At 52.3% G+C, this 26,504-nt stretch overlaps 1 protein-coding gene across 1 annotated transcript in view; it reads right to left on the bottom strand.

Moving 5' to 3' along the window:
• The window catches only part of SULT2B1 (sulfotransferase family 2B member 1), a 48,517-nt gene extending 30,249 nt beyond the window's left edge, over positions 1-18,268 (bottom strand). Inside the window, exon 1 of the mRNA XM_035285323.2 lies at positions 18,118-18,268. Within this exon, the coding sequence (XP_035141214.1) occupies positions 18,118-18,188 (71 nt within the window). The 5' untranslated portion in view covers positions 18,189-18,268. The remainder of the gene's footprint in view (positions 1-18,117) is intronic.
• Positions 18,269-26,504: the final 8,236 nt, after the last annotated feature.

The following is a 26,504-nucleotide window of genomic DNA, read 5'->3' as shown; positions in this document are numbered from 1 at the left end:
CCAGGCAGATTTAGCCCAGTGGGCGGGTGCGGTGAGGTAATCCGTTTCCGGGAGGATTAGCCCCTGGGCACCTGCTGGGCCTTGGCTAGGCTTCCATTGGTCCCACTTGCCCTTTCGGTGCCTTGGGCAGCGGACCTCGCCTCTTTGATCCTCAGTTTCCTCATCTGTCACATGAGGATAAGAGCCATCTCTGCCTCGAGGTTTTAATCCTACTTGGGGATTCAAAGGGATAATATATTTTAAGTGCCTGGCTCCTGATACATTTATCAGCCAACGGAAGCTCTGTGCAGCATCATTTCAGTCTTTGATCTGGCCAACAGCTCCTTGAGGGAAGACATCTCCTTCCCAGCTTACAGGAGGGGAAAACTCAGATGCCAACAAAACCCTGTGCCTTTGGGGAGGCCCTGAATGAATTAATAAATGAATAGGAAGATGTCCTGCCCATTCTGCTCCAGCACCTGCAATCTCCAAACTGGGGGTCCCAGCCCCACCCTCCGGAGGCCAGGGTGGAGCCCACAGTGCTGGGAGATGTTGGTGCTCAACCCGTGTTTGACTGAATGAGTGTAGGAAGGAATGAAGGAATGAAGGGGTTTACCAGAAGGAAAGGAAAGTCAAAGTCTTTCAGCAGCTGCAGGAGCTCTCAGCCTTGGGTGCTGCGGACATTTGGAAAGACCCCCGAGGGGAGGGCGAGGTGGCTCACATCTGCAGTCCCAGCACTTTGGGAGGCCAAAACAGGAGGATTACGTGAGGCCAGGAGTTTGAGAGCAGCCTGAGCAACACAGTGACAGCACCATCTCAATACAAAAATAAAATATTAGCTGAGTGCCATGCACAGTGGCTCATGCCTGTAATCCCAGCACTTTCCAAGGCCGAGGTGGGTGGATCACCTGAGGTCAGGAGTTCAAGACCAGCCTGACCAACATGGAGAAACTCCGTCTCTACTAAAAAATACAAAAATTAGCTGGGCATGGTGGCACATGCCTGTAATCCCAGCTATTTGGGAGGCCAAGGCAGGAGAATCGCTTGAACCCAGGAGGTGGAGGTTGCGGTGAGCCGAGATCACGTCACTGCACTCTAGCCTGGGCAACAAGAGTGAAACTCCATCTCAAAAAAAAAAAAAAATTAGCTGAGTGTAGTGGCATGCACCTATAGTCCCAGCTACTCGGGAGGCTGAGGCAGGAGGATCAATTGAGCCAAGGAGTTTGAGGCTGCAGTGAGCTGAGATTGCACCACCGCACTCCAGCCTGGGTGAGAGCATGAGACCCTGCCTCTAAAAACAAACACACAAACAGACCAATTGTTGTGCGGTGGGTGGGGTAGAATGTTTCAGTGCTGGAGAGAGGATACGGAGGTTCAAGGCGGAAGCGATTTGCCCGTGGCCACACAAGAACGGAACAGAGCTGAAACTGAAACTGAGGCCGCAGTGGCCTCTCGGTCCTGTAGACTCAGTCCCTCCTTCCCCTTGAACCGTACACTCCAGCCAAGACCCCCAAATGCACTGAGCACTAGTTCCACCTGTGGGTCCCTGGAGCTGCTGTTGCCCCTCCTGGGAATGCCCCCAACCCTGGGCCTGAGCACAGAGGCAACCAAGGAGCACCCCCCGCCCGCCCACACACCTACGTGGCTGCACTCTCGCATTCCTAAGACAGGTGTCCTGCAAGGGGCTGTTCACCTTGCAAAGCAAATCTGGCTCCAGGGAGACTTCCCTCTGCCTGGGTCAAAGGCCTGTTTGTTCCCACAAAACATGTCCAGAGCCATGCGGGTATCGCTCGATTTGAGCGGAGGAATGAAGGGACAATTGAGGCAGCGAGAGGCTGGGAGCAGGGACAGCAGATAGAGCTCCGGCTGGGTGGCCACAGTGGACGGGTGGGCGTGTGATTGCCGGGAATGACTCAGCCTCCTGGACAGCAAATGGCTCTGCCTTCGAGCCCCTGACATGCGATTTTTTTTTTTTTTTTTTGAGATGGAATCTCACTCTGTCACCCAGGCTGGAGTACAGTGGAAGAATCTCGGCTCACTGCAACCTCCCCCTCCCAGGTTCAAGCAAGTCTCCTGCCTCAGCCTCTGGAGTAGCTGGGATTACAGGTGCCCACCACCATGCTTGGCTAATTTTTATATTTTTAGTAGAGATGGGGTTTCACCATGTTGGCCAGGCTGGTCTTGAACTCCTGATCTCAGGTGATCCTCCCACCTCAGCCTCCCAAAGTGCTGGGATTATAGGTGTGAGCTACCGTGCCAGGCTTTATTTAGTGAAACCTATTAAATAAGGTTTTTTACTGAAAAAAAAAAAAATTAGCCAGGCATGGTGGCCTGTACCTGTAGTCCCAGCTACTTGGGAAGCTGGGGTAGGAAGATCATTTGAGCTCAGTAGTTCAAGGCTACAGGGAACTCTGACCTTACCACTGCACTCCAGCCTGGGTGACAAAGCGAGACCTCACCTCTAAAAATAATAATAGGGCTGGGTGTGGTGGCTCATGGGAGGTCGAGGCAGGTGGATCACGAGGTCAAGAGATCGAGACCATCCTGGTCAACATGGTGAAACCCCATCTCTACTAAAAATACAAAAAATTAGCTGGGCACGGTGGCGTGTGAATGTAGTCCCCGCTACTCTGGAGGCTGAGGCAGGAGAACTGCTTGAACCCACGAGGTGGAGGTTGCGGTGAGCTGAGATTGCGCCATTGCACTCCAGCCTGGGTAACAAGAGTGAAACTCCATCTCAAATAATAATAATAGGCCAACCGTGGTGGCTCATACCTCTAATCCCAGCACTTTGGGAGGCTGATGTGGGAGATCACTTGAGGTCAGGAGTTCGAGATCAGCCTGGCCAACATGGCAGAACCCTGCCTCTACTAAAAATACAAAAATTAGCCAGGGGTGGTGGCACCTGCCTGTGGTTCCAGCTACTTGGGAGGCTGAGGCAGAAGAATCCTATACCCGGGTGACAGAGGTTGCAGTGAGCCAAGATCACACAAGTACACTCCAGCCTGGGCGACAGAGCAAGACTCTGTCTCAAAAAAGAAGAAACCCAAAATCCAAACACCAGAGTCAGTCTCCCTTCTGGGTGTTTGCCCAAGAGAAACGGAAGCCTCTGTGTTCATACAAATATCTATAGTTGACCCTCATCTATACTCATGTTTATAGCTGTTCTACTCATAACTGCTAAGCCCTGGGGACAGCCTAAACATCCTTCCACGGGTGAGTGGATAAACAGCAGTACATCTGTGCCACATTATACTATCAGCCACAGGGTTCCCACAGCCACGGGGAAGGCTCCCAAGGCCCTGCACTACGTGAAAGAGCCAGCCTTGGAAGGTGAGCTCGGTGTGGTTCCAGCTCTGTGACTGTGCTTGGCTCAGTCACAGCCCCCAGTGATGCCCTCGTCCTAATCCTTGAAATCTGAGACTGCCTTCCACAAGTGGCAAAATGGATTTTGCAGACATGACTAACAATCTTGACGCGGTGGCTCATGCCTATAATCCCAGCACTTTGGGAGGCCAAGGAGGGTGGATCACGAGGTCAGGAGTTTGAGACCAGCCTGGCCAATAAGGTGAAACCCGATCTCTACCAGAAATACAAAGATTAGCTGGGCGTGGTGGCAAACACCTGTAGTCCCAGCTACTTGGGAGGAGAGGCAGAAGAACTGCTCGAACCTGGGAGATGAAGGTTGCAGGGAGCTGAGATTGTGCCACTGCACTCCAGCCTGGGCAACAGAGCAAGACTCTGTCTCAAAAAAAAAAAAAAGAAAGAAAGAAAGAAAAGAAAAAAAAAAAAGAAATAAAACTCCTGGGCTCAAATGATCCTCCTACCTCAGCCTCCTAAAGTGCTGGGATTACAGGTGTCACTGTGCCCAGTGGGCTGCAGTTTTACATAAAAATTCAGCCGGGTGTGGTGGCTCAAGCCTGTAATCCCAGCACTTTGGGAGGCCGAGGCGGGTGGATCACGAGGCCAAGAGATCAAGACCATCCTCATCAACATGATGAAACCCTGCCTTTACTAAAAATACAAAAAACATCAGCTGGGCATGGTGGCGCGTGCCTGTAATCCCAGCTACTCAGGAGGCGGAGATTGCGGTGAGCCGAGATCGCGCCATTGCCCTCCAGCCTGGGTAAGAGGAGCGAAACTCCATCTCAAAAAAAAAAAAAATTCATCTAATATTTAATCTAAAATGTATCATGTATCTAAATGCTAAACGCTGCTGACATGGCGGCAGCAGGGACTTCTGAGCAAAGACCTGCAGGTGGTGAAAGATGAAGTGGTGTGCGGGGCCCAGGAGAAAGCATGCGGGGAAAGGAAGCAGGTGGTGGGCTGCTGGGATTCTGGGGTCTGCGTTGGGCTGGAGCTGGGGGGCCCTGAGTGGTCCCCCCTTGCAGGAATGCAATCTGAAGGCAGGAGGGATTTACCAGCAGCCCTGGCAGTGCCGCTGACTCACTGCTGGCTCCTGTGATCAACTCGCCTTTCTCTGGAGATAGCGTTGCCAAGACCCCCCAGCCCGAGCTGGGTTCAATGCGCCTCACTCCCAGGATGCAGAGCAGTATCTCGGCGCCCTGCCCTGCCTCTGTCCTGGCTGTTCTCCCCGCCAGGCCCACCCTCATTCATCTCTGGACAGGCTTGCACTGGGAGCCATCTGGACAGGCGTCCCCAGCTCAACCTCTCAGCAGGATGACTCACCCTTGGCCACAGAGAAACGCTCTGGGCAGGAAATGTGACTGGCGCGACCTCTCAGGGAGATGTTTGGAAATGTTTACAGGATTCAAGCCCGGCTCCTTCTCCGTCTTCAGGGCTTGGGTCTTCCCTAACCACCTTGGCTGAAACAAGAGACCTCTCCACCGCTGCTCACATTACTGCCCAGCTCTGCATCCTTCTGGTCTCTTCTGCAGCCCTATTTATTTATTTATTTGTCTGTTTGTTTTTTGAGACAGAGTTTCACTCTTATTGCCCAGGCTGCAGTGCAGTGGCATGATTTTGGCTCACTGCAACCTCCGCCTCCTGGGTTCAAGCTATTCTCCTGCCTCAGCCTCCAGAGTAGCTGGGATTACAGGTACACACTGCCATGCCTAGCCAATTTTTTGTATTTTAGTAGAGATGGGGTTTCACTGTGTTCCCAGGCTGGTCTCGAACTCCTGAGCTTAGGCAATCCACCTGCCTCAGCCTCTCAAAGTGCTAGAATTACAGGCATAAGCCACCACACCCAGCACATCCATCTGACTTTTGTATTTTTAGTAGAGATGGGGGGTTTCACCATGTTGCCTAGGCTGGTCTCGAACTCCTGGCCTCAAGCAATCCACCAGCCTCGGTCTCCCAAAGTTCTGGGTTTACAGGCATGAGCCATCGCACCCGGTCACACATACACTTCTCAATACGAGCACAGTTTAGGCTGGGTGCAGTGGCTCCTGCCTATAATCCCAGCATTTTGGGAGGCCAAGGTGGGAAGATTCCTTGAGCCTAGGAGTTTGAGACCAGACTGGACAACATAGTGAGACTCCATCTCTACAAATAACAATTAAAAAAAAAGTTAGGCTGTGCATGGTGGCTAACACCTGTAATTCCAGCACTTTGGGAGGCCAAGGTGGGCAGATCACCTGAGATCAGGAGTTCAAGAGCAGCCTGACCAACATGGTAAAACCTCATCTCTACTAAAAATACAAAATTAGCCAGATGTGGTGGCACATGCCTGTAGTCCCAGCTACTCAGGAGGCTGAGGCAGGAGAATCACTTGAACCCGGGAGGCAGAGGTTGCAGTGAGCTGAGATCCAACCACTGCACTCCAGCCTGGGCAACAGGAGCAAAACTCTGTCTAAAAAAAAAAAAAATTAGCCGGTGGGTGGTGGCCCGTGCCTGTAGTCCCAGCTACTGGAGAGGCTGAGAGGTGAGGTGGGAGAACTGCTTGAACCCAGGAGGAGGAGGTTGCAGTGAGCGGAGGCCACATCATCGCAAAGCCTGGGTAATAACCTGGGTAACAGATCAGCCTGGGTAACACGGTGAGACTCCATCAATAAATTAGCTGGGTGTGGTGATGCATGCCTGTTGTCTCAGCTACTTAGGAGGCTGAGGTGGAAGGACTGCCTGAGCGGGGGAGGTCGAGGCTGAGTGGGCCATAGTTGCACCCCTGTACTGCTGCCAGCCGACAGGGCAAGATCCTATCTCAAAATAAAAAAAAAATTAAAACAAAAATTAAATAAGCACACTTTAGATTTGTGTGGTTTACTGTAGGTAAACTTCTATTAAGAAAAAAAGAAACACATTGGCCATGTGCAGTGGCTCATGTAATCCCAGCACTTTGGGAGGCTGAGGCAGGCAGGTCACCTGAGGACAGGAGTTCGAGACCAGCCTGGCCAACATGGCGAAACTCCATCTCTACTAAAAATACAAAACTTAGCTGAGCCTGGTGGCGGGGCCTGTAATCCCAGCTACTCCAGCAGCTAAAGCCGGAGAATCGTTTGAACCTGGGAGGTAGAGGGTGAAGTGAGTCAAGATCCAGCTACTGCACTCCAGCCTGGGTGACAGAGGGAGAGTCACACACGCACACACACACGGACACGCACACACATGCACACACACGCACACCGTGAACAAACACTGAAGTAGTTAATATCCAGCCTGGAATGTTTAGGGTGAAACATTCAGATGTCTTCAACTTAACTTTGAAAGGCGACAAATGTAAGGGTTAGGCCGGGCGTCCTGACTCATTCCTGTAATCCCAGCGCTTTGGGAGCCTAGGCGGGCAGATCACCTGAGGTTGTGAGCTGGAGAACAGCCTGTCTCACACGGTGAAACCCTGTCTCTACTAAAACAACAAAAATTGGCCCGGGCAAGGTGGCACACCCCTGTAATCCCTGCACTCTGGGAGGCTGAGGCAGGCAGGTGACTTGAAGTCAGGAGTTTGAGACAAGCTTGGCCAACATGATGAAACCTGTCTCTACTAAAAATATAAAAAATTAGCTGGGCATGGTGGCGGGCATGTGTAATTCCAGCTACTCAGGAGGCTGAGGCAGGAGAATCGCTCGAACTCAGGAGGTGGAGGTTTCGGTGAGCCAACATCGCGCCACTGCACTCCAGCCTGGGCGACAAGAGCAAAACTCTTCTCAAAAAATAAAAATAGGCCGGGCGCGGTGGCTGAAGCCTGTAATCCCAGCACTTTGGGAGGCCGAGGCGGGTGGATCATGAGGTCAAGAGATCGAGACCATCCTGGTCAACATGATGAAACCCCATCTCTACTAAAAATACAAAAAATTAGCTGGACATGGTGGCTCACGCCTGTAATCCCAGCTACTCAGGAGGCTGAGGCAGGAGAATTGCCTGAACCCAGGAGGCGGAGGTTGCGGTGAGCCGAGATTGCGCCATTGCACTCCAGCCTGGGTAACAAGAGCGAAACTCCGTCTCAAAATAAATAAATAAATAAATAAAAATAAAACACCAGAAGGATTGATGGATGGCTAGAGGGATGCACAGACCTGTGGCAACACAGGTACTATGTAATAACATTGTAGTGTCTCCTGAGAGTGACACTATAAAAAAGAAAAAAAGAATTTAAAACTTGGAAAACCCCAAATTTTAGTGGTGGTGAGAATGGGGGATTTGTGGGGTAATCCTGCCAATGTTCTTGTAAGTTTTGACACATTTCATAATACAAGGTTGGGAGGAGGAGGTGGCACTTATTTGGCAAGATGTCTGAGATATCACGAAGAACAGAAGGGTAAGGGTGGAGGCCGATGGAAAGTCATCTCTTAGTTACGTAGAAAAGCAGGCCTGGCACAGTGGCTCACATCTGTAATCCCAGCACTTTGGGAGGCTGAGGTGGGAGGGCTGCCTGAGCCCAGGAGTTCTAAACTGCAGTGATCTGTGGTGAGGCCCCTGCACCTTTTGAGACGGACTCTCGCTCTGTCGCCCAGGCTGGAGTGCAGCAGCACCGTCTCAGCTCACTGCAACCTCCGCCTCCTGAGTTCAATCGGCTCTCCTGCCTCAGTCTTCCAAGTAGCTGGGATTACAGGTGCACACTACCACGCCCGGCTAATTTTTGTATTTTTAGTAAAGACGGGGTTTCAAGATGCTGGCCAGGCTGGTCTCGGATTCCTGGCCTCAGGTGATCCTATTTAAGGGCATGAGCCACCGCACCCAGCCAAGACTCTGTCTCTGAAAAGATAAAAAAATTGAAAAAATTGGCCAGGCATGGTGGCTCACGCTTGTAGTCCCAACACTTTGGGAGGCGGGTGGATCACGAGGTCAGGAGTTCGAGACCAGCCTGACCAACACAGTGAAACACTGTCTCTACTAAAAATACGAAAATTAGCTGGGCGTGGTGGCAGGTGCCTGTAGTACCAGCTACTTGGGAGGCTGAGGCAGGAGAATTGCTTGAACCCAGGAGGTGGAGGTTGCAGTGAGCTGAGATTGTGCCACTGCACTTCAGCCTGGGCGACAGAGCGAGACTCTGTCTCAATAAATAAATAAACAAAATTATTTTCCTTTGGAGGAAGGCAATATCGCAGGTGAATTTTGACACACACATACCCTGTGCTATCCAACCCTCATTAAGATACAGAACAGTCCCTCCCCAGATAGTTTCCTTACATCTGGTGTCTTTGTGTGTGTGTGTGTGTGTGTGTGTGTGTGTGTGCGTGAGATGAAGTCTCTGTTGCCCAGGCTGGAGTGCAATGGCACCATCTCAGCTCACTGCAACCTCTGCCTCCTGTGTTCAAGCGATTCTCCTGCCTCAGCCTCTAGAGTAGCCTGAGGTGTGCGCCATCATGTCCGGCTTCTTTCTGTATTTTTAGTAGAGATGGGATTTTGCCATGTTGCCAGGCTGGTCTTGAACTTGTGGCCTCAAGGGATCCACCCACTTTGGTCTCCCAAAGTGCTGGGATAACAAGCGTGAGCCACGGCCCCTGGCTTGTATCTTGTCACAATCAGTCCCTGCCCTGTCCCCAGATGCCACCCCACTGCACAGACCGAGTAAGCCCCGTCTTGCACATTCTAGAACTGTCATCTTATAGAAGAGGCTCTTTGGTGTCTGGCTTTCTTTGCTCAGCATAATTTTTCTGACATTTTCCGTGTCTATGTGTACATTAGGGCTTGTTCCCGTTTGCGGCTGAGTAGAATTCCACTGCATAAATAAATCACAATGTGTTGATCCAGCCTCTGCTAATGGACACCTGGGTGGTTTCCAGGTCAGGCTATTGCTCCCAAAGCTGCCACAGCTGCTCCTGTCTTTGTGGAAACCTGCATTCTCATTTCTCTTGGGCAAATAGGAACAGAATGGATATCAGATGATTTGCATTGTAGTAGCCGTAGAGCAGGTTTTAAGATCTCATAGGAGGCCAGGTGCTGTGGCTCTCGCCTGTAATCCTACCGCGTTGGGAAGACAAGGCGGGAGAATCGCTTGAGCCCAGGAGTTCAAAACCAGCCAGCATAACATAGTGAGACCCCGTCTCTACAAATAATCTATTTTAATAAAATTTTATATTAAAAAAAAAATCTGACTCAGGAGGCTGAGGCAGGAGAATTGCCTGAACCCAGGAGGCGGAGGTTGCGGTGAGCCGAGATCGCGCCATTGCACTCCAGCCTGGGTAAACAAGAGCGAAACTCCGTCTCAAAAAAAAAAAAAAAAAAAAAAAAGATCTGATAGGTAACGATCCCCTTTAACTTTTTTCTTGCCAATTCTTTCAATTTAAAATCTATATAAATATCGGCTGGGAATGGTGGGTCACACCTCTAATCCCAGCACTTTGGGAGGCTGAGGTGGGTGGATCACTTGAAATTGGGGGTTCAAGACTAGCCTTGCCAACATGGTGAAACCCCGTCTCTACTTAAAAATACAAAAATTAGCTAGGCATGGTGGTGCATGCCTGTAATCCCAGCTGCTCGGGAGGCAGAGGCTGCATTGAGCACAGATCGCACAGCTGCACTCTGGCCTGGGTGAAGAAGTGAGACTCTGCCTCAAAAAAATAAAGTGTATGTAAATATTGTATATATCCTCAAAACAGGTATAACTATGATCCAGAAGTAATAAATAATAAAAGCTATATAAACATTACTATGATTTTTTATTTTATATTTTTTGAGACAGTGTTTAACTCTTGTTGCCCAGGCCGGAGTGCAGTGGTACAATCTCAGCTCACTGCAACCTCTGCCTCTTGGGTTCAAGCAATTCTCCGACCTCAACCTCCCAAGTAGCTGAGACTATAGGCATGTGCCACCATGCCCAGCTAATTCTTTTGTATTTTTAGTAGAAATGGGTTTCACCATGTCGACCAGGCTAATTCCAAACTCCTGACCTCAAGTGATCCTCCCACCTTGGCCTCCCAAAGTTCCTGGATTACAGGCATGAGTAGCTGTGCCCGGCTAATTTTTATATTTTTAGTAGAGATGGGGTTTCCCCATGTTGACCAGGCTGGTCTCGAACTCCCGACCTCAAGTGATTCACCTGCCTTAGCCTCCCAAAGTGCTGGGATTTATAGGTGTGAGCCACCAAGCCCAGCCTCTTTTCTTTTTAATTTTTTTTTAGAGATGAGGGTTTGCTATGTTGCCCAGGCTGGTCTTGAACTCCTGGCCTCAAGCAATCCTCCCACCTTGGCCTCCCAAAGTGTTGGGATTACAGGCGTGAGCCGTGGCGCCCGGCCCCTGCAGGCATTCTTGTCTGCGGTGTCAAGGTCCCCACTTTCCCGGATCCTCAGGGCTCTGGTCCCCATGTGAGTAGCCAGCCACACCTCTCTTACAGCCGCTACTCCAGGCCTCCCAGCAAGGCTCCCTTCTCACCCTGGCATTCACCAGATATCATGGGCAACCCACTGGGTCCCACAGTTCCTCCTCTAGACCCTCCAGGTGGCAAACTGGGCTGCTCAGTTCTTTCCAAATGGGTCCTGAACTCAACAGGCCAACATGGCCAACCCCGTCTCTACCAAAAATACAAAAATTAGCCAGGCTCAGTGGCGGGCACCTGTAATCCCAGCTACTTGGGAGGCTGAGGCAGGAGAATCGCTTGAACCCAGGAGGCAGAGGTTGCAGTGAGCCAAAGTCGCACCACTGTGCTCCAGCCTGGGCGACAGAGCAAGACTGTATCTCACAAAACAAAACAAAACAAACCCAAATGGCCCTTGAACTCTGAACGTGCTCACTTCTCGCCTTTCTTCTGCCGGTCCCTACACAGGCCCGCCAGGCACAACTGCCCACCCCACCCCAGAGAGCGAGTGGAAAGAAAAACCATCCTGTCCCTCACTCCCCTAGCCTGAGTCCCTTGTCGGGGGCAGGCGAGGGAGAGGGAGGGAACTGTGAGCATCTTTTTCTGCTTCTCCTCAAGCCCCCACATCCACCAGTGCTGGCCCCAAAGCCCCTCTCCCCAGTCTGCCCGCCCAAATCTCACCCGGCAGCAAGGCAAAGCCTTCTTTCTTTTATTTTTTGAGGCGGATCTCACTGTCACCTCAGTTGGAGTGCAATGGCACAATCTTGGCTCACTGCAACCTCCACCTCCTGGGTTCAAGCAATTCTCCTGCCTCAGCCTCCCAAATAGCTGGGATCACAGGCATGCGACACCACACCCGGCTAATTTTGTATTTTTAGTAGAGATGGGGTTTCTCCATGTTGGCCAGACTGGTCTCGAACTCCCAACCTCAGGTGATCTGCCCGCCTCGGCCTCCCAACGTGCTGGGATTACAGGTGTGAGCCACCATGCCCGGCCGGCTGCCTTGTTATTTTAATTGTTTGAAACCTCTCGATCAGCCCCAGTCTCGGAAAAAGCAGCTTTGTGACTTGCAGGACTTTGGCCGTAAAATCCTTCAAGCGGCTCAGCCCTACCTCAGGCAGGCGGGGCCGGGGTTGTAAAACCAGAGCCAGCCCTTCCTCGCCAATAAGAGGCAGAGATCAGAAGGTGCGGCGCTAGGGACTCCCGAGATCAGAGCGAGGGGAGGAGCGGCCATCGCAGCTCTCCTTGGCCGCCCGGGGCGCCCAGGTCCAAAGACCCGCTTGGCTTCTCTGGCCTTGACACCCTGTGCAGCCCAGCAGGCCGGGAATGCAAAGAAATGCCTGCGCTGCAGAGCCGCTGCTGCGCCTCCTTCCTGGGCTGAGTCTCCCTCCTGGCAGAGCCGCTGCTGCGCCTCCTGCCTGGGCTGAGTCTCCCTCCTGGATCTCGCTCCTTCCTGCTCTCATTCATCCCTGAGTTCCCCATCCAGGGCATGATAGGGTCAGGCTTCCCTGGTTCGAATCCTGGCAATACCCTGCTTGGCAGCTGTGTGACCCTGGGCATGTCACTCAACCTCTCCGGGCCTCACCCCTCACACAGGGTGACCCTAAAGTGGGTTAATCTCCAGCGGCTCTGAGGATTAGAGGGAGTAATACAGATAGCACTCAGTGGGCTGAGAACGACTCAAGGATGTCACAGGATCATATCATCCTGTGCTTGAGTGTTAGCTCCGCGCCCATCCTGCCTGCCGCCCATACCTAATATTTTCCTCTTACGATTTTAATTTAGCCTGTACTATCCTTTTTAGTTCTTTTTCCATACAAGGCCACATGGAACACATATTACATCTCTTTCTCTTTTTTTCTTTTTTGAGACGGAGTATCCCTTTGTAGCCCAGGCTGGAGTGCAGTGACACAATCTTGCTCATTGCAACCTCCACCTCCAGGGTCCTGATTCCAGCAATTCTCCTGCCTCAGCCTCACAAGTAGCTGGGATTACAGGTGCCCATCGCCACACCCAGTTAGTTATCATGTTTTTAGTAGATAAGGTGGCCAGGCTGGTCTTGAACTCCTGACCTTGTGATCTGCTCGCCTCAGCCTCCCAAAGTGCTGGGATTACAGGCATGAGCCACCTTGGCCTGGTCACATATTAAATTTCTCTCTTTTTTTTTGAGATGGAGTTTCAATCTTGTCACCCAAGCTGGCGTGCAGTGGTGCAATCTCAGCTCACTGCAACCTCTATCTCCTGGGTTCAAGAGATTCTCCTGCCTCAGCCTCTGGAGCAGCTGGAATTATAGGTGTGCGCCACCATGCCCAGCTAATTTTTGTAGTTTTAGTAGAGAAGGGGTTTCACCATGTTGGCCAGGTTGGTCTTGAACTCCTGACCTCAAGGGATCTGCCCACTTTGGCCTCCCAAAATGCTGGGATTACAGGCATGAGCCACTGCACCCAGCCTCACATATTAATTTCTAAAGCATAATTTATAATGTATCCCATAAACTAGAACATTCTGAGCAATGCATCTTGCTGATATCTCGGGGCTCCTCACCATGGCATCTGCCCCTCCCTTGAGCTGCTATCCTGAATAAAATTCTGGTCAATTCTTGTTTTTTATTTTTTTAGACACAGGGGTCTTGCTATGTTGTCCAGGCTAGTCTTGAACTCCTGGCCTCAAGTGATCCTCCCACCTCAGCCTCCCAAAGTGCTGGAATTATGGATAGGAGCCACCATGCCTGGCCTAGGATAACTTTTTTTTAACTACATATGCACGTATTCTGAAAACAACAGTTTAGTTGCTCTCCCTGGGGGTGCTGAAAGAAGGAAATGCTCGAGGGCCATGGGGTCTGTTGGAGGAGGGCCCACCACACCACGGGGAGTTTCCTCTGCCACTGGCCTTCCTCTGACTCACCTGCCCCTCACTCTCCTGAAGCCATCTCTGGCCCTGTGCCCCAACTCTCCCAGCACGCCCTGCCCCTCCTCGCTGTCTCCTAACCCTGACTCATTCTGGAAGCTCCGGCTCAGAGGTTGCCTAATGGATCCTCCATTCATTCATTCATTATTATTATTTTTTTTTTGAGATGGACTTTTGCTCTTCTTGCCCCGGCTGGAGTGCAGTGGTACAATGTGGACTAACCACAACCTCTGCCTCCTGGATTCAAGTGATTCTCCTGCCTCAGCCTCCGGAGGAGCTGGGATTACAGGTGCATACCACCACGCTGCGCTAATTTTGTATTTTTAGTAGAGACGGGGTTTCTCCATGTTGGTCAGGCTGGTCTCAAACTCCCGACCTCAGGTGATCCACCCACCTCGGCCTCCCAACGTGCTGGGATTACAGGTGTGTGCCACCGCACCCAGCCCATTCATTCATTCTTGACATCCTTTTCACAAATCTCCTTCATTCATTTCCTATCTATGAACAGGTCAATATTTTGGTGCCACAGGCCAGATATGAAGAGAGACCAGCGTGATCAGGAACCTGGGATCTGGGGTGGGCGTCTGCCTGCATTCTCTCAAACCCTGCGGCACCCTCTCACCCAAGCCAGAAATCCTAAATTGCCAGAAGTTTAGCAAAGGAAGGAGAGAGGGCAGAGGTCAGCTCAGCCAAGGACCTGGCGCCAGTTCGTGCAAAGGCTGGAAAATGGGAGGTCCAGGCTGCAGTAGGTCTACAAGCAGCTGCGGGAGGGGGTGGAGGGGGTGGAAGCAGCTGAGACGGGAGAAGAGGGGGCCTTGGAGCCCAGGTCTTGCTATGTTGCCCAGGCTGGAGTACAGTGGCTATTCACAGGCATGATCCCACTAGTGATCAGCACGGGAGTTTTGACCTGCTCTGTTTCTGACCTGGGCCAGTTCACTCCTCCTTAGGCAACCTGGGTCCCGCACTCCCGGGAGGTCACCGTATTGATGCTGAACTTAGTGCAGACACCCGATCGGCATAGCGCACTGCAGCCCAGAACTTCTGGGCTCAAGCGATCCTCCAGCCTCAGCCTCCCGAGCAGCTGGGACTAAAGGTATGCGCCACCGCGCCCGACTCTATTATAGATTTCTTTTCTTTTCTTTTTTTGAGAGAGAGTCTCGCTTTGTCACCCAGGCTGGAGTGCAACGGTGCCATCTCGGCTCACTGCAACCTCCACCTCCCAGATTCAAGGGAATCTCCTGCCTCAGCCTCCCAAGTAGCTGGGATTACAGGTGCACCACCACACTCAGCTAATTTTTGTATATTTAGTAGAGACAGGGTTTCACCATGTTGGCCGGGCTGATCTCGAACTCCTGACCTCAAGTCATCCACCTGCCTCGGTCTCCCAAAGTGCTGTGATTACAGGCATGAGCCACCATGCCCAGCTTGTTATGTATTTCTGCTTGGGAGTAAGATCTCTTGGACAAAGGAAACCTTTGCCTTACAATGGTTTTGGAGACCATCGCTGTGCGTTCTGGGAAGCCACAGAAGGGGTTTGAGTTGGGGATGGCCAGAGATCCATCTGGAGATGAGACAGGACCTGTGGGTCAAGCACAGCGGCTCACCCCTGTAATCTCAGCACTTTAGCAAGCCAGGTGGGAGAATCGCTTGAGGTCATTTCAAGACCAGCCTTTGTGACAGAGTGAGATCTTGTCTCTCCAAAAAAAAGAGAGAAAGAAAGGCCCGGCATTGGCTCATACCTGTAATTCCAGCACTCTGGAGGACGAAGTGGGCGGATCACCTGAGGTCAGGAGTTTGAGACCAGCCTGGCCAACATGGTAAAACAGCATCTCTACTAAAAATACAAAAATTAGCAGGGGGCAGTGGTACGCGTGTCTCCCAGCTGAGCCTCAGAGCACTCACTTCACCTCCTGTCTGGGTTGAGTCTCCCTCCCAGATCTTACTCCTTTTTAGTCTTGCTCATCTTTAAAGTCCCTGTGCAGGGTGTGATAGAGTCAGGCTTCCCTAGTTCAAATCCTGGCTATTTCCTGCTTGGCAGCTGTGTGACCCTAAGCAAGTCACTCAACCTCTCTGGGCCTCACCTCTGACGGTAGTCAAAGTGGGTTAATCTCAGGTGGCTGTGAGGGTTAGGTAAGACACCTGAACCCAGGAAGTGGAGGTTACAGTGAGCCGAGATTGCACCACTACACTCCAGCCTGGGTGACAGAGCCAGACTCCCTCTCAAAAAAAACCAAGTGGTAGAGAAGTGGAATGCAGGCGAGGAGGTGGGAGGGTGGGGTGTGTGAGGGCTGTGTGTTGAGGAATTCACGGGATGGCTGGGAGGACAGCCCCGAGGCTGGTGTCGGGAGCCTAGGGGGAGATGAGGCCTAAACTGGGGCTGTGGCAGCTGAGAGGAAGAGCTGGGGCAGAGAGTCGGGGCATAGGGGTGGGGCCTGGGGACTGGCCGGCTGGGAGCGAGCAGAGGGGAAGGTGGGGGCCAGGACCAGGCCTGTGGATCTGACCCAGTGATGGGGGCGTGGGGAATCCCTGAGATGGGCAGCCCAGGAGGAGGTGCGAATTTGGGGGGTGGCTGCTGAGTTCGGGGTGGGGGATGTTGTGTATCTGAGGGGGACTGGGAGGGGGACATCAGGAGCAAGAGGGCCCCAGGGGCCTGCTCCAGCGGGCTGGCTGGGGAGAGGCACGCCTCCAGGCCTAGGGGATTCCAGAAGTGTCTGGAAGCTTGAGGTCCTAGGGGCACCCCCGCCAGGTGCTGCAGCCATTCAGGGCTAGAGGGTTGTTCACCAATTCCCCAACCACCCCCCACCCCGCCCGCCATGATGCCGAAACAGCTTTGCAGAGGGCCAATGACTGAACCAAAGTCACCCCCTTAGCAAGGTCACTCAGGGCATTTTATGACCAGCCGGCAGGGCCACAGCAGAGGTAAAAGATTAAAAAAAGGCTCCCAGGTGCCGGGACCTGGTCGGGGTAAGGCCTTCCCAGATGCGGGAACCCTGGGGAGCTGGCTTATCTGTTATCTCCGGAGGAAGAATTGCAGCACTCAGAAGGCCTGGGACCTCCCTCAAGTAGATCTGGGTCAGCCTAGCCACGATTGTCAGCCCAGGAGGCCCAGAGACACTAGAAAGCTTGTCTAGGTCACACAGCAATCAGGGTTGAACTGCTCCTGTCTCTGGAGTCCCAGGCACCAGGAAGGCCTCTCCAGGCCCCGGCTTCTGGCTGAGGGAGGGGAGGAGAGGGCCTGAAACAGTAGAAAGCCATGGTGGCTCACACCTGTAATCCAGCACTTCAGGAGGCTGAGGCAGGTGGATCACCTGAGGCCAGGAGTTCGAGAAGAGCCTGGCCAACATGGCGAAACCCAGTCTCTACTAAAAATACAAAAATAAAATCAGCCAGGCATGGTGGCAGGCTCCTATAATCCCAGATACTCAGGAGGCTGAGGGTGGAGAATCCCTTGAATCCAGGAGGCGGAGGCTGCAGTGAGCTGAGATGGCGCCATTGCACTCCAGCCCGGGCCACAAGAGCGAAACTCCGTTTCAAAGAAAATTAAAAAAAGAAAGGAATGAGGGAACTGGGCTGGGAACAGGCTTAAGTTGTCCCCTTCCTCACAGCCCATAGTGGCTGGAGGGGCCCAGGCTTCCAGGAGGGTCTCACTTGGCAAGACTAGAAGATACGAGGGGTTGGAGACTGTCTCAGCAGTTTGCTGTGTGATCTGGGGCAGGCTGCCTGCCCTCTCTGGGTCTCTGCACGCCCATCTGAGAAATGGAGACTTGAGGAGGGGGTATAACGGCATCACCAAGGCTGTGAGGAGCGGAGAAACCACAGACTCGGGGGTGAGACCGACCGGGGTTCAGATTTGCTTCTAGCTGTGTGACTGACATCATGTCACTTTCCCTCCCAGCCTCAGTTTCCCCATCTGAAAGCGGGTACTGTCAAAGTGTCTGACCCATCCCCAGGAACAGCGGAGTCGCGCTAAGCTCATGGGGGTGGGTAGTGCTCTGCCCTTACCGCTCCTAGGAGGCCTGAAGAGTCTGGAGCCCACCCTCTCTGCCCCAAGCCCTCTAGGACACAGCTTCTCCCTCTGGGTTTCAGCGGCATCCCAATCTCCCCCATTTCACCCCCAAGCTCCCCCGTTATTCAGGGCTTGCCTGGGGTGTCCTGGGAAGCAGTGGAGTACGACAGGCCATTGTGTTTCCGGAGCAACTGCTATGCACCAAGCTCCCTGCTCTCATCCTCACCTCTTTCAGGAAGACACAGGTCTTATGAGCCCCTTTGACAGACAGAAAAACTGAGGCCCGGAGAGGGACAGGGATAGCCCAGGCATCCCCGCTGGTGACCCAGCACAGCCAAGTCCTCGCTCCCTTCTCAGGAGGGACCTGTACCCCATGGTGGATGCCCCAGCCCAGCCCAGCCCCACCGGCCAAGTCCAGGCCAGGCCTGAGGCTGCGGGAGGCTGAAGGCCACCCTTGCCACAGCCCCTGGCTCCCTCAAACAGCCACCTCCTCCCTGGGATCTCCTGGCTCCCACCCAGATCTGAGCCTCACCTGATTTCTGAGATGTCTTCTTCATAGGTGTCCCACAAGCCGGGGACGTGGGGCTCTGCCTGCCCGTCCATGGCAGGTGGGCGAGGGCGGGGAGGGGAAGACGAGCAGGGAGCAGTGGCGCAGGGGCCAGGTGTGCGCAGCGACAGCGTCTGCCACTCAGGGAGTCCGCCAGGTGCCTACTCTGTGCCCAGCCCAAGGGGAGGGGCAGCACCCAGCCGGTTCTCCCAGCTGCTACCCACGCCTCCGACAGCGGGGAGAGGCCGGAGGGAGCCACCCTGCTCCGAGGGCGGGGAGGAGCAGTGATGGGCATGTCCTGGCGTCTGATGCTCAGCTGGGGCAGAGTCCAGAGGGTCAGCACCAAGACCACACCAGCACCTTACAGGCCGGCAGTTCTGGCCTGTGGGCTCCCACCTGGAGCCCACATGGCTGATTTGGGAAATGAAGTTGATCTCATTCATTTCAGGGAGTTCATTCATTCATTCGCTCATTCATTCCTTTATTCATTTGAGAAATATTTACCGAGCATCTCCCGCCTGCCAGGCACTGATCCAAGTACTAGGCCCCTGCTGGGGACAGGCAGACAGAAACTCGCCCTCCTGGGCTGATGCTTCAGGGGCACCCTGGAAGTGGACACAGGGACAGACACAGTTGGAACCACAGCAGCTCCAACAGGGCGGGAGCCCTGGGGAGAGAGGGAGAGGGCAGACTGCGGTGGGGGGGGGATGGCGGGGGACAGACACAAGGAGGGGACTGAGATGTACAGGGGTCAGAAACCCTGAAAGACACAACAGAGATACACAGAGGGCAGAGAGAGACACACAGAAGGGTCAGGGACAGGGAGAGACACAGATACCGGACAACTGCCAGATGTGGTTGGACATGAGAGTTTGAAGATCACAGCCCTGGTTCAAATCCCAGCTCCAGCGCCTCCCCGCTGTGGGGCCTAAAGCCAGGCTCACAGGCTCATCTTGCCTTGGTTTCTGCATCTGCAAAAGACGCCCATTTCCTCGGGCTGTTGCGAGGACTGAGGAAGACGCTTCTCGGCTGCGGGGTGGAGGAGCTGGTGCACAGGGAACTCAGCAGAGATGGGGTTTCCTTCTGTTCTGCCCCCACCCCAAACCCTGGCCCTCCCCTGCTGAGAAATGCTGAGTGATGTTAAAATACATTGTTTGCTAAGAAGAACGATGGCAAGGGAAACCTGGCTGCCCCCCGTGGGAAACTGCTCGGGGCGTTCTAAAGTAGCGGAACAGTATATGCATATCATATACCAGTGAAAACAATTTTTTTTTTTTTTTTGAGACGGAGTCTTGCTCTGTTGCCAAGCTGGAGTACAGAAAAACCGGGGCCCGGAGAGGGCAGGGACAGCCCAGGCATCCCCGCTGGTGACTCAGCACAGCCGGGTCCTCACAATCTCGGCTCACTGCAACCTCCACCTCCCAGGTTCAAGCACTTCTCCTGCCTCAGCCTGCTGAGTAGCTGGGATTACAGGCATGTGCCACCACCCGACTAATTTTTTGTATTTTTAGTAGAGATGGGGTTTCACCATGCTGACCAGGATGGTCTTGATCTCTTTTTGTTTTTAATAAAAAATAAATTTTTTCAGGAGAGAGCTGGAGTAGGTCTTGATCTTTTAACTTTGTGATCTGCCCGCCTCGGCCTCCCAAAGTGCTGGGATTACAGGTGTGAGCCAGCCCACCCAGCCCAAAACAATTCTTTAGGCACGGGCTATGTGGCCCTGCCCGGGCTCCCTCGTGGAGAAAGCTTTCTGGCTTGTCCTTGATCAGTTCTAAGCAGGCACCGGCTGCCCACCTCGTTTATCCTGGTTCTAGGAGAAGATGCCGAACACCTGCTGTTCACAGTCATCACCACTTCAGAAGAATAACTACGTGGGTCAGCGTCTGCTCGAGGCCCTCGGCCCGGACTGCTGTCAGCCCCAGACTCAGCTCGGGAAGGCTGTTGGTCCCCCTGGATAGTCCCACTTTGCTGTTCTATCTGGTGTCTGCTTCTTAATGCCTCCAGTGCCGCCTGGGTGGGGGTCTCTATGGCCGAGCTGGACTCAGTACTCCCGGCTATTTGTCTCTGACCCCCCGAGTCCTGGAGTCTGGCCACAAAGCCAATCTCCCCACCAGTGGTGGTGGGTGTCTGTAATCCCAGCTACTCAGGAGGCTGAGACACGAGAATCGATCAAAGCCAGGAGGCGGAGGTTGCAGTGAGCCAAGATCGCACCACGGCACCGTGGCCCGGGTGACAGAGGGAGACTCCATCTCAAAAACAAACCCCAAAACAAAAACAAACTTCTGAGCAGATAACTGGAAAGGAAATGTGTCCCCGCCACCCTCCTCCCACCCACTGGGATAACCATACAAATATTTTGGTGGAATCATTCTAGAAATTTATCCACATCTGTAGCTGCTTGGGAGGAAGCTACTTAAGAGGCTGAAGTGGGAGGATTGCTTGAGCCCAGGAATTCAAGAGCAGCCTGGGCTGTATAGTGAGACCGGTCTCCAAAAAAAAAAAAAAAACCGCCATTACTTAAAATCGTATTTAGGGCAGGCATGGTGGCTCACACCTGTAATTCCAGCACCTTGGGAGGCTGAGGTAGGCGAATCACTTGAGGCCAGGAGTTCAAGACCAGCCTGGCCAACATGGTGTAACCCATCTCTACTAAAACAAATACAAAAAATTAGCTGGGCATGGTGGTGCATGCCTATAATCCCAGCTACTTAGGAAGGTGAGGCACGAGAATTGCTTCAACCTGGGAGGTAGAAGTTGCAGTGAGCTGAGATCGTAGCACTGCACTGCAGCCTGGGTGACAGAGCGAGGCTGTCTTAAAAAGAAATGAATAAAAGCCAAAGGATGGGCACAGTGGCTCATGCCCGTAATCGCAGTGCTTTGGGAGGCCAAGGCAGGTGGATCAACAGGGCAAGAGATTAAGACCATCCTGGCCAACGTGGTGAAACCCCGTGTCTACTAAAAAAAACCTTAGAAGCAGCTGGGCCTGGTGGTGTGTGCCTGTAGTCCCAGCTGCTCCGGAGGCTGAGGCAGGAGAATCCCTTGAACTGGGGAGGCAGAGGTTGCAGTGAGCCGAGATCGAGCCACTGGTCACCACCCTGGGTGACAGAGTGAGACGCATCTCAAAAAAAACAAAACAAAAAGCCTAACCAAGGCCAGGCATAGTGGCTCATGCCTGTAATCCCAACACTTTGGGAGGCTGAGACAGGTGGATCGCCTGAGGACAGAAGTTCAAGACCAGCCTGGCCAAGATAGTGAAACCCCCATCTCTACTAAAAGTACAAAAACTTAGCTGGGTGTGGTGGTGGGCACTTATAATCCCAGCTACTCAGGAGGAGGCTGAGGCAAGAGAATCGCTTGAACCCAGGAGGTGCGGTTGCAGTGAGCCAAGATCATACCATTGCACTCAGCAAAACTCTGTCTCAAAAAAAAAAAAAAGCCAAAGGAAATAAAATAATTTACTGACCAATTATTACTGCATAGGTGACGGGGACAGAAGATGTCAGAGTCACCTAACAGATGCAGATAGGGGGCCCAGAGAGATAACATGACTTCCCCAAGGGCACACAGAACTGCCCGCCTTCACTGAGGGTGAGCTGAAAAGGAGGGTTCTGGGGTATCCCAGCTCTCAGTTCACCACCCCAAGACTCGTCTCCAGGAGGCTGAGCTGTGGGAGCACCTGCCCCTGCCCCCAGCCACCACCAAGTCCACATGCTCACATTCTGCCTTGGTACTTTCAATGTAAAGCTTTGATGTTCCCAGCTGCGAAAAGGGCTCTCTTGCAGGGTGGGTGGAAGGGTGAGAGGGCCAGGCTTCCCCCTCTGAGGCTGAGTGAACCCCTTGATGTTGGAGGCGTGGGACTGGACCGTGACACCCCACCTGGCCTTGGGCTGGGCTGCCTTCACCTTAATTATTTTTTTCTGAGACAGAGTTTTGCTCTTGTTGCCCAGGCTGGAGTGCAATGGCGCAATCTCAGCTCACTGCAAATTCCGCCTCCCAGGTTCAAACAATTCTCCTGCCTCAGCCTCCTGAGTAGCTGGGATTGCAGGTATGTGATACCACGCCTGGCTAATTTTGTAATTTTAGTAGAGACAAGGTTTCTCCATGTTGGTCAGGCTGGTCTTGAACTCCTGACTTCATGTGATCCACCTGCCTCAGCCTCCCAAAGTGTTGGGATTACAGGCATCAGCCACCGCACCTGGCTTTCACCTTTGCTTTTTTTTCCCCCCAAGATGGAGTCTTGCTCTGTTGTCCAGGCTGGAGTGCAGTGGCGCGATCTTGGCTCACTGCAAATCTCGCCTCACTGCAAGCTACACCTCCTGGGTTCAGGCAATTCTCCTGCCTCAGCCTCCTGAGTAGCTGGGATTACAGGCGCGCACCATCACGCCCAACTAATTTTTGTATTTTTAGTAGAGACGGGGTTTCACTATGTTGGCCAGATTGGTCTTGAACTCCTGACCTTGTGATTCACCTGCCTTGGCCTCCCAGAAGTTCTGGGATTACAGGAGTGAGCCATTGCGCCCAGCATCACTTTTGTTTTATGTGCAATGACTCTCAGCTGTGTGTGCTGCTGGGGGGCGGGGGGAGAGTCTGGGGAAGGGAATGCCCAGGTCCTTGGGAGCTCTGGGGCACAGGAAGGTTGGGGAAGGGAGCAGTAGGTACTAGGCTGTGCCTGAGTGAGAAATAGCAAGAAATTGGTCAAATTAGGAACCCAAAGACCCAGGGGAGGTTCCTACCACACGGCCTTTGCCCTCGCTGTTTTATTTTTTCCCATAGCGCTCGCCACCATCTGACCTCCTAAATGCTCTGCTTCTTTGTCTTGTTTACCATCTCTCTCCCCACGAGACTGTCAACCCCATGAAAGAAGAGCTTGTTCTATGTCACATTTGCAGTTGTTTCCCAAGGGAAGAGCCTGGAATAGAGCAGATGCTCAATAAGTGTCCATTGATGGAGTGAGTGAATCGTCACAGGACGACGTGATGGAATGAGTGAAGGTCATGGTGGTCCGTTGAATCTCTGTGGAAAATGAGGAGGGAGATGAGGAGAGGGAAGAGCCTGATTCTGGAAGGCAAGGGGTCCAGATTCCTACAGAAGGGAATCTGGAGGAACCAGAAGGCACCAGAATGACATCTTTGTCAGTTATGGGAGTGCAGGGATACTAGTGGAGACAATTAACCCCAATGAAATGAGCCTGAGGGGCGTGGACACCTGGGAGACAAGGATGAGACCAGGAGGATGAAGAGTGTGGGAAAATGCAAGTGGAAAACCCAGTGCCAGCTGGTCATGGGTAGTGAGAGGAGCAAGGATTATACATTCATTCATCCATCCGCCCAACCACTTATCAAATCATCTATTCAACATCCATCTATCCATACATCCAACCATCCCTCCATCCATTCATCAGTCATCAAGCCATCCACCTCTTCATTCATCCATCCATATGCCCAATTATCCATCTATCCAGCCATCCATCATCCATCTGTCCATCCTCCATCCATTCATTTAGCCACCCAACCATCCATCTATCCATCCATCCTCCATTCATTCAGCCATTTGTTCATGCAACCATTATCCATCCATCCAGATATCTACCTAACCATCCTTCTATCCATTCATCATCCATCTGGCCAACCCTCAATTCATACACCCAACCATCTGTCCATCCTTCAATGCATCCTCCATGCATCATCCATCCATCCATCGATCCTCCATTCATTCAGCCATTTGTTCATGCAACCATCACCCAACCATTCATCCATCCATCCATCCATCCCTCCATCCATTCATCACTATCCATTCATCCATCCGAACATCTACTCAACCATCCTTCTATCCATCCATCTATCCATCTAACCCTCCATTAATCCACTTAGCCATCAATCCATTCAACCAGCCATTTGTGCATCCATCTTTCTATGGATCCTCCATCCATCCACCCATCCACCAACTCATCCACCCATCCATCCATCCACTCATCCACCCACCCATCCATCTACCCACCCACCCATCCATCTACCCACCCACCCATCCACCCACTCATCCACCTACCCACCCACCCATCCACCCACTCATCCACCTACCCACCCACCCAACCATCCACTCATCCACCTACCCACCCACCCATACACCCACTCATCCATCCATCCATTCATCCACCCGGCCACCCACCTATCCACCCATCCATCCATCCACTCATCCAACCGGCCACCCACCTACCCACCCATCCATCCACCCACCCACTCATCCCACCATGCCTCCATTCATCCATGCATCCCATCATCTATTTCTCCAACTAATATCTGGAGAGGCTTCCTCTGGGTCAGTCTCTGGCATTGTGTCCACAAACAAGACAGGAAAGTAAATGGCTTGCACTTGTGCTGTCCATCCTAGAGGCCACTGGCCGTAGGTGGCTATTTAGCACTAGAAATGTGCAATGTGACACAGTGAAATCTTTTTTTGTTTTTAAACCGAGTCTTGCTCTGTCACCAGGCTGCAGTGCAGTGGCTCTGCACTGCAACCTCCACCTCCTGGGTTCAAGCGATTCTCCTGCCTCAGCCTCCCAAGTAGCTGGGATTACAGGTGCACCACCATGCTGGGCTAATCTTTTTGTATTTTTAGTAGAGACAGGGTTTCACCATGTGGGCCAGGATGGTCTTGATCTCTTGACTTCGTGATCCACCCACCTCGGCCTCCCAAAGTGCTGGGATTACAGGCATGAGCCACTGCGCCTGGCCTAATTTTGCATTTTATTTCATTTTAATTAATTTAAATTTAACTTTAAAAACATAAAAAGCATAAAATACTTTCCCCTTAAACGCAACATTAATGCTTTGGTATGACTCCATTTTAACTTTTGGAAACTAAGCATCAAAATTGAGATATAAAACATTTCATAAGTGATTTTTATGTTGATTACATGCTGAAGTGGTGATGTTTTAAATGTATCAAATTGAATAAAATATATTTCTATGATTAATTTTTTTCTTTTTTCCTTCCAGGCTTTTTTTTTTTTTTTCTGAGACGGAGTCTTGCTTGGTCACCCAGGCTAGAGGGCAGTGGCATGATCTTGGCTCACTGCAACCTCCACCTCCTGGGTTCAAGCAATTCTCCTGCCTCAGCTTCCCAAGTAGCTGGGATTACAGGTTCCTGACACAGGGCCCAGCTAATTTTTTTTTTTTTTAGTAGAGACAGGGTTTCACCATGTTGCCCAGGCTGGTCTCAAACTCCTGACCTCATGATCCGCCCGCCTCAACCTCCCAAAGTGCTGGGATTACAGATGTGAGCCACTGCATTTGACCCTTCCAGTCTTAAAGCTGGAGAAACCTATAATTAATTTTACCTATTTCATGTTTGTTTTTGAGACAGAGTCTCACTCTGTCATGATCTGTGCGATCTTGGCTCACTGCAACCTCTGCCTCCCGGGTTCAACCAGTTCTCCTGCCTCAGCCTCCGGAGTAGCTGGGGTTACAGGGGTTCATCACCAAGCCTGGCTAATTTTGTATTTTTAGCAGAGACAGGGTTTCACCGTGTTGGTCAGACTGGTCTTGAACTCCTGACCTCAAATGATCCGCTCACCTCGGCCTCCCAAAGTGCTGGGATTACAGGCGTGAGCCACCGTGCCTGGCTGTAGAGGCCAGGACCTTCTTGGGAGCCCAGGAGTGACTTCCCGGGAAAAGGATGTCCCAGTAGGGGAAGCCAAGGACAGAGGAACTCAGCAGGAGAGGAAGTGGGACGAGAGTGGAAAAGGCATCTCGGTAGAAGGCCTGGCAGGGACAAAGGCCTCGAGGCCAAAAAGATGGTGGGAGGTGTTTCCTCCTGGCCAAAGAGGCAGCCTCTGGGGGCTGGGCTCAGTGGCTCACATCTGTATTCCCAGCACTCTGGGAGGCCGAGGCAGGTGGATCACGAGGTCAAGAGATCGAGACCATCCTGGTCAACATGGTGAAACCCTGTCTCTACTAAAAATACAAACAATTAGCTGGGCATGGTGGCGCGTGCCTGTAGTCCCAGCTACTTAGGAGGCTGAGGCAGGAGAATTGCCTGAACCCAGGAGGCGGAGGTTTCGGTGAACCAAGATCGTGCCATTGCACTCCAGCCTGGGTATCGAGAGCAAAACTCCATCTCAATCAAAAATAAATAAAAATAATAAAATACAAATTGTCTGGTCATGGTGTCATGAACCTGTGGTTCTAGCTATTTGGGAGGCTGAGATGGGAGGATCGCTTGAGCCCAGGAGGTTGAGGCTGCAGTGAGATATGATTGCACCACTGCGCTGCGGCCTGGGTGGCAGAGTGAGACCCTACATCAAAAACAAAACAAAGAGGTAGTACTAGGGAAAGGGAGGTAGTGCGGGGTTCCTGGGTAGGGCCCGACTGTGA

Source organism: Callithrix jacchus, chromosome 22 (assembly GCF_049354715.1).
Source record: "Callithrix jacchus isolate 240 chromosome 22, calJac240_pri, whole genome shotgun sequence".
In the NCBI taxonomy this organism is placed as follows: domain Eukaryota; kingdom Metazoa; phylum Chordata; class Mammalia; order Primates; family Cebidae; genus Callithrix; species Callithrix jacchus.
This window is presented reverse-complemented; position numbering and strand designations above follow the sequence as displayed.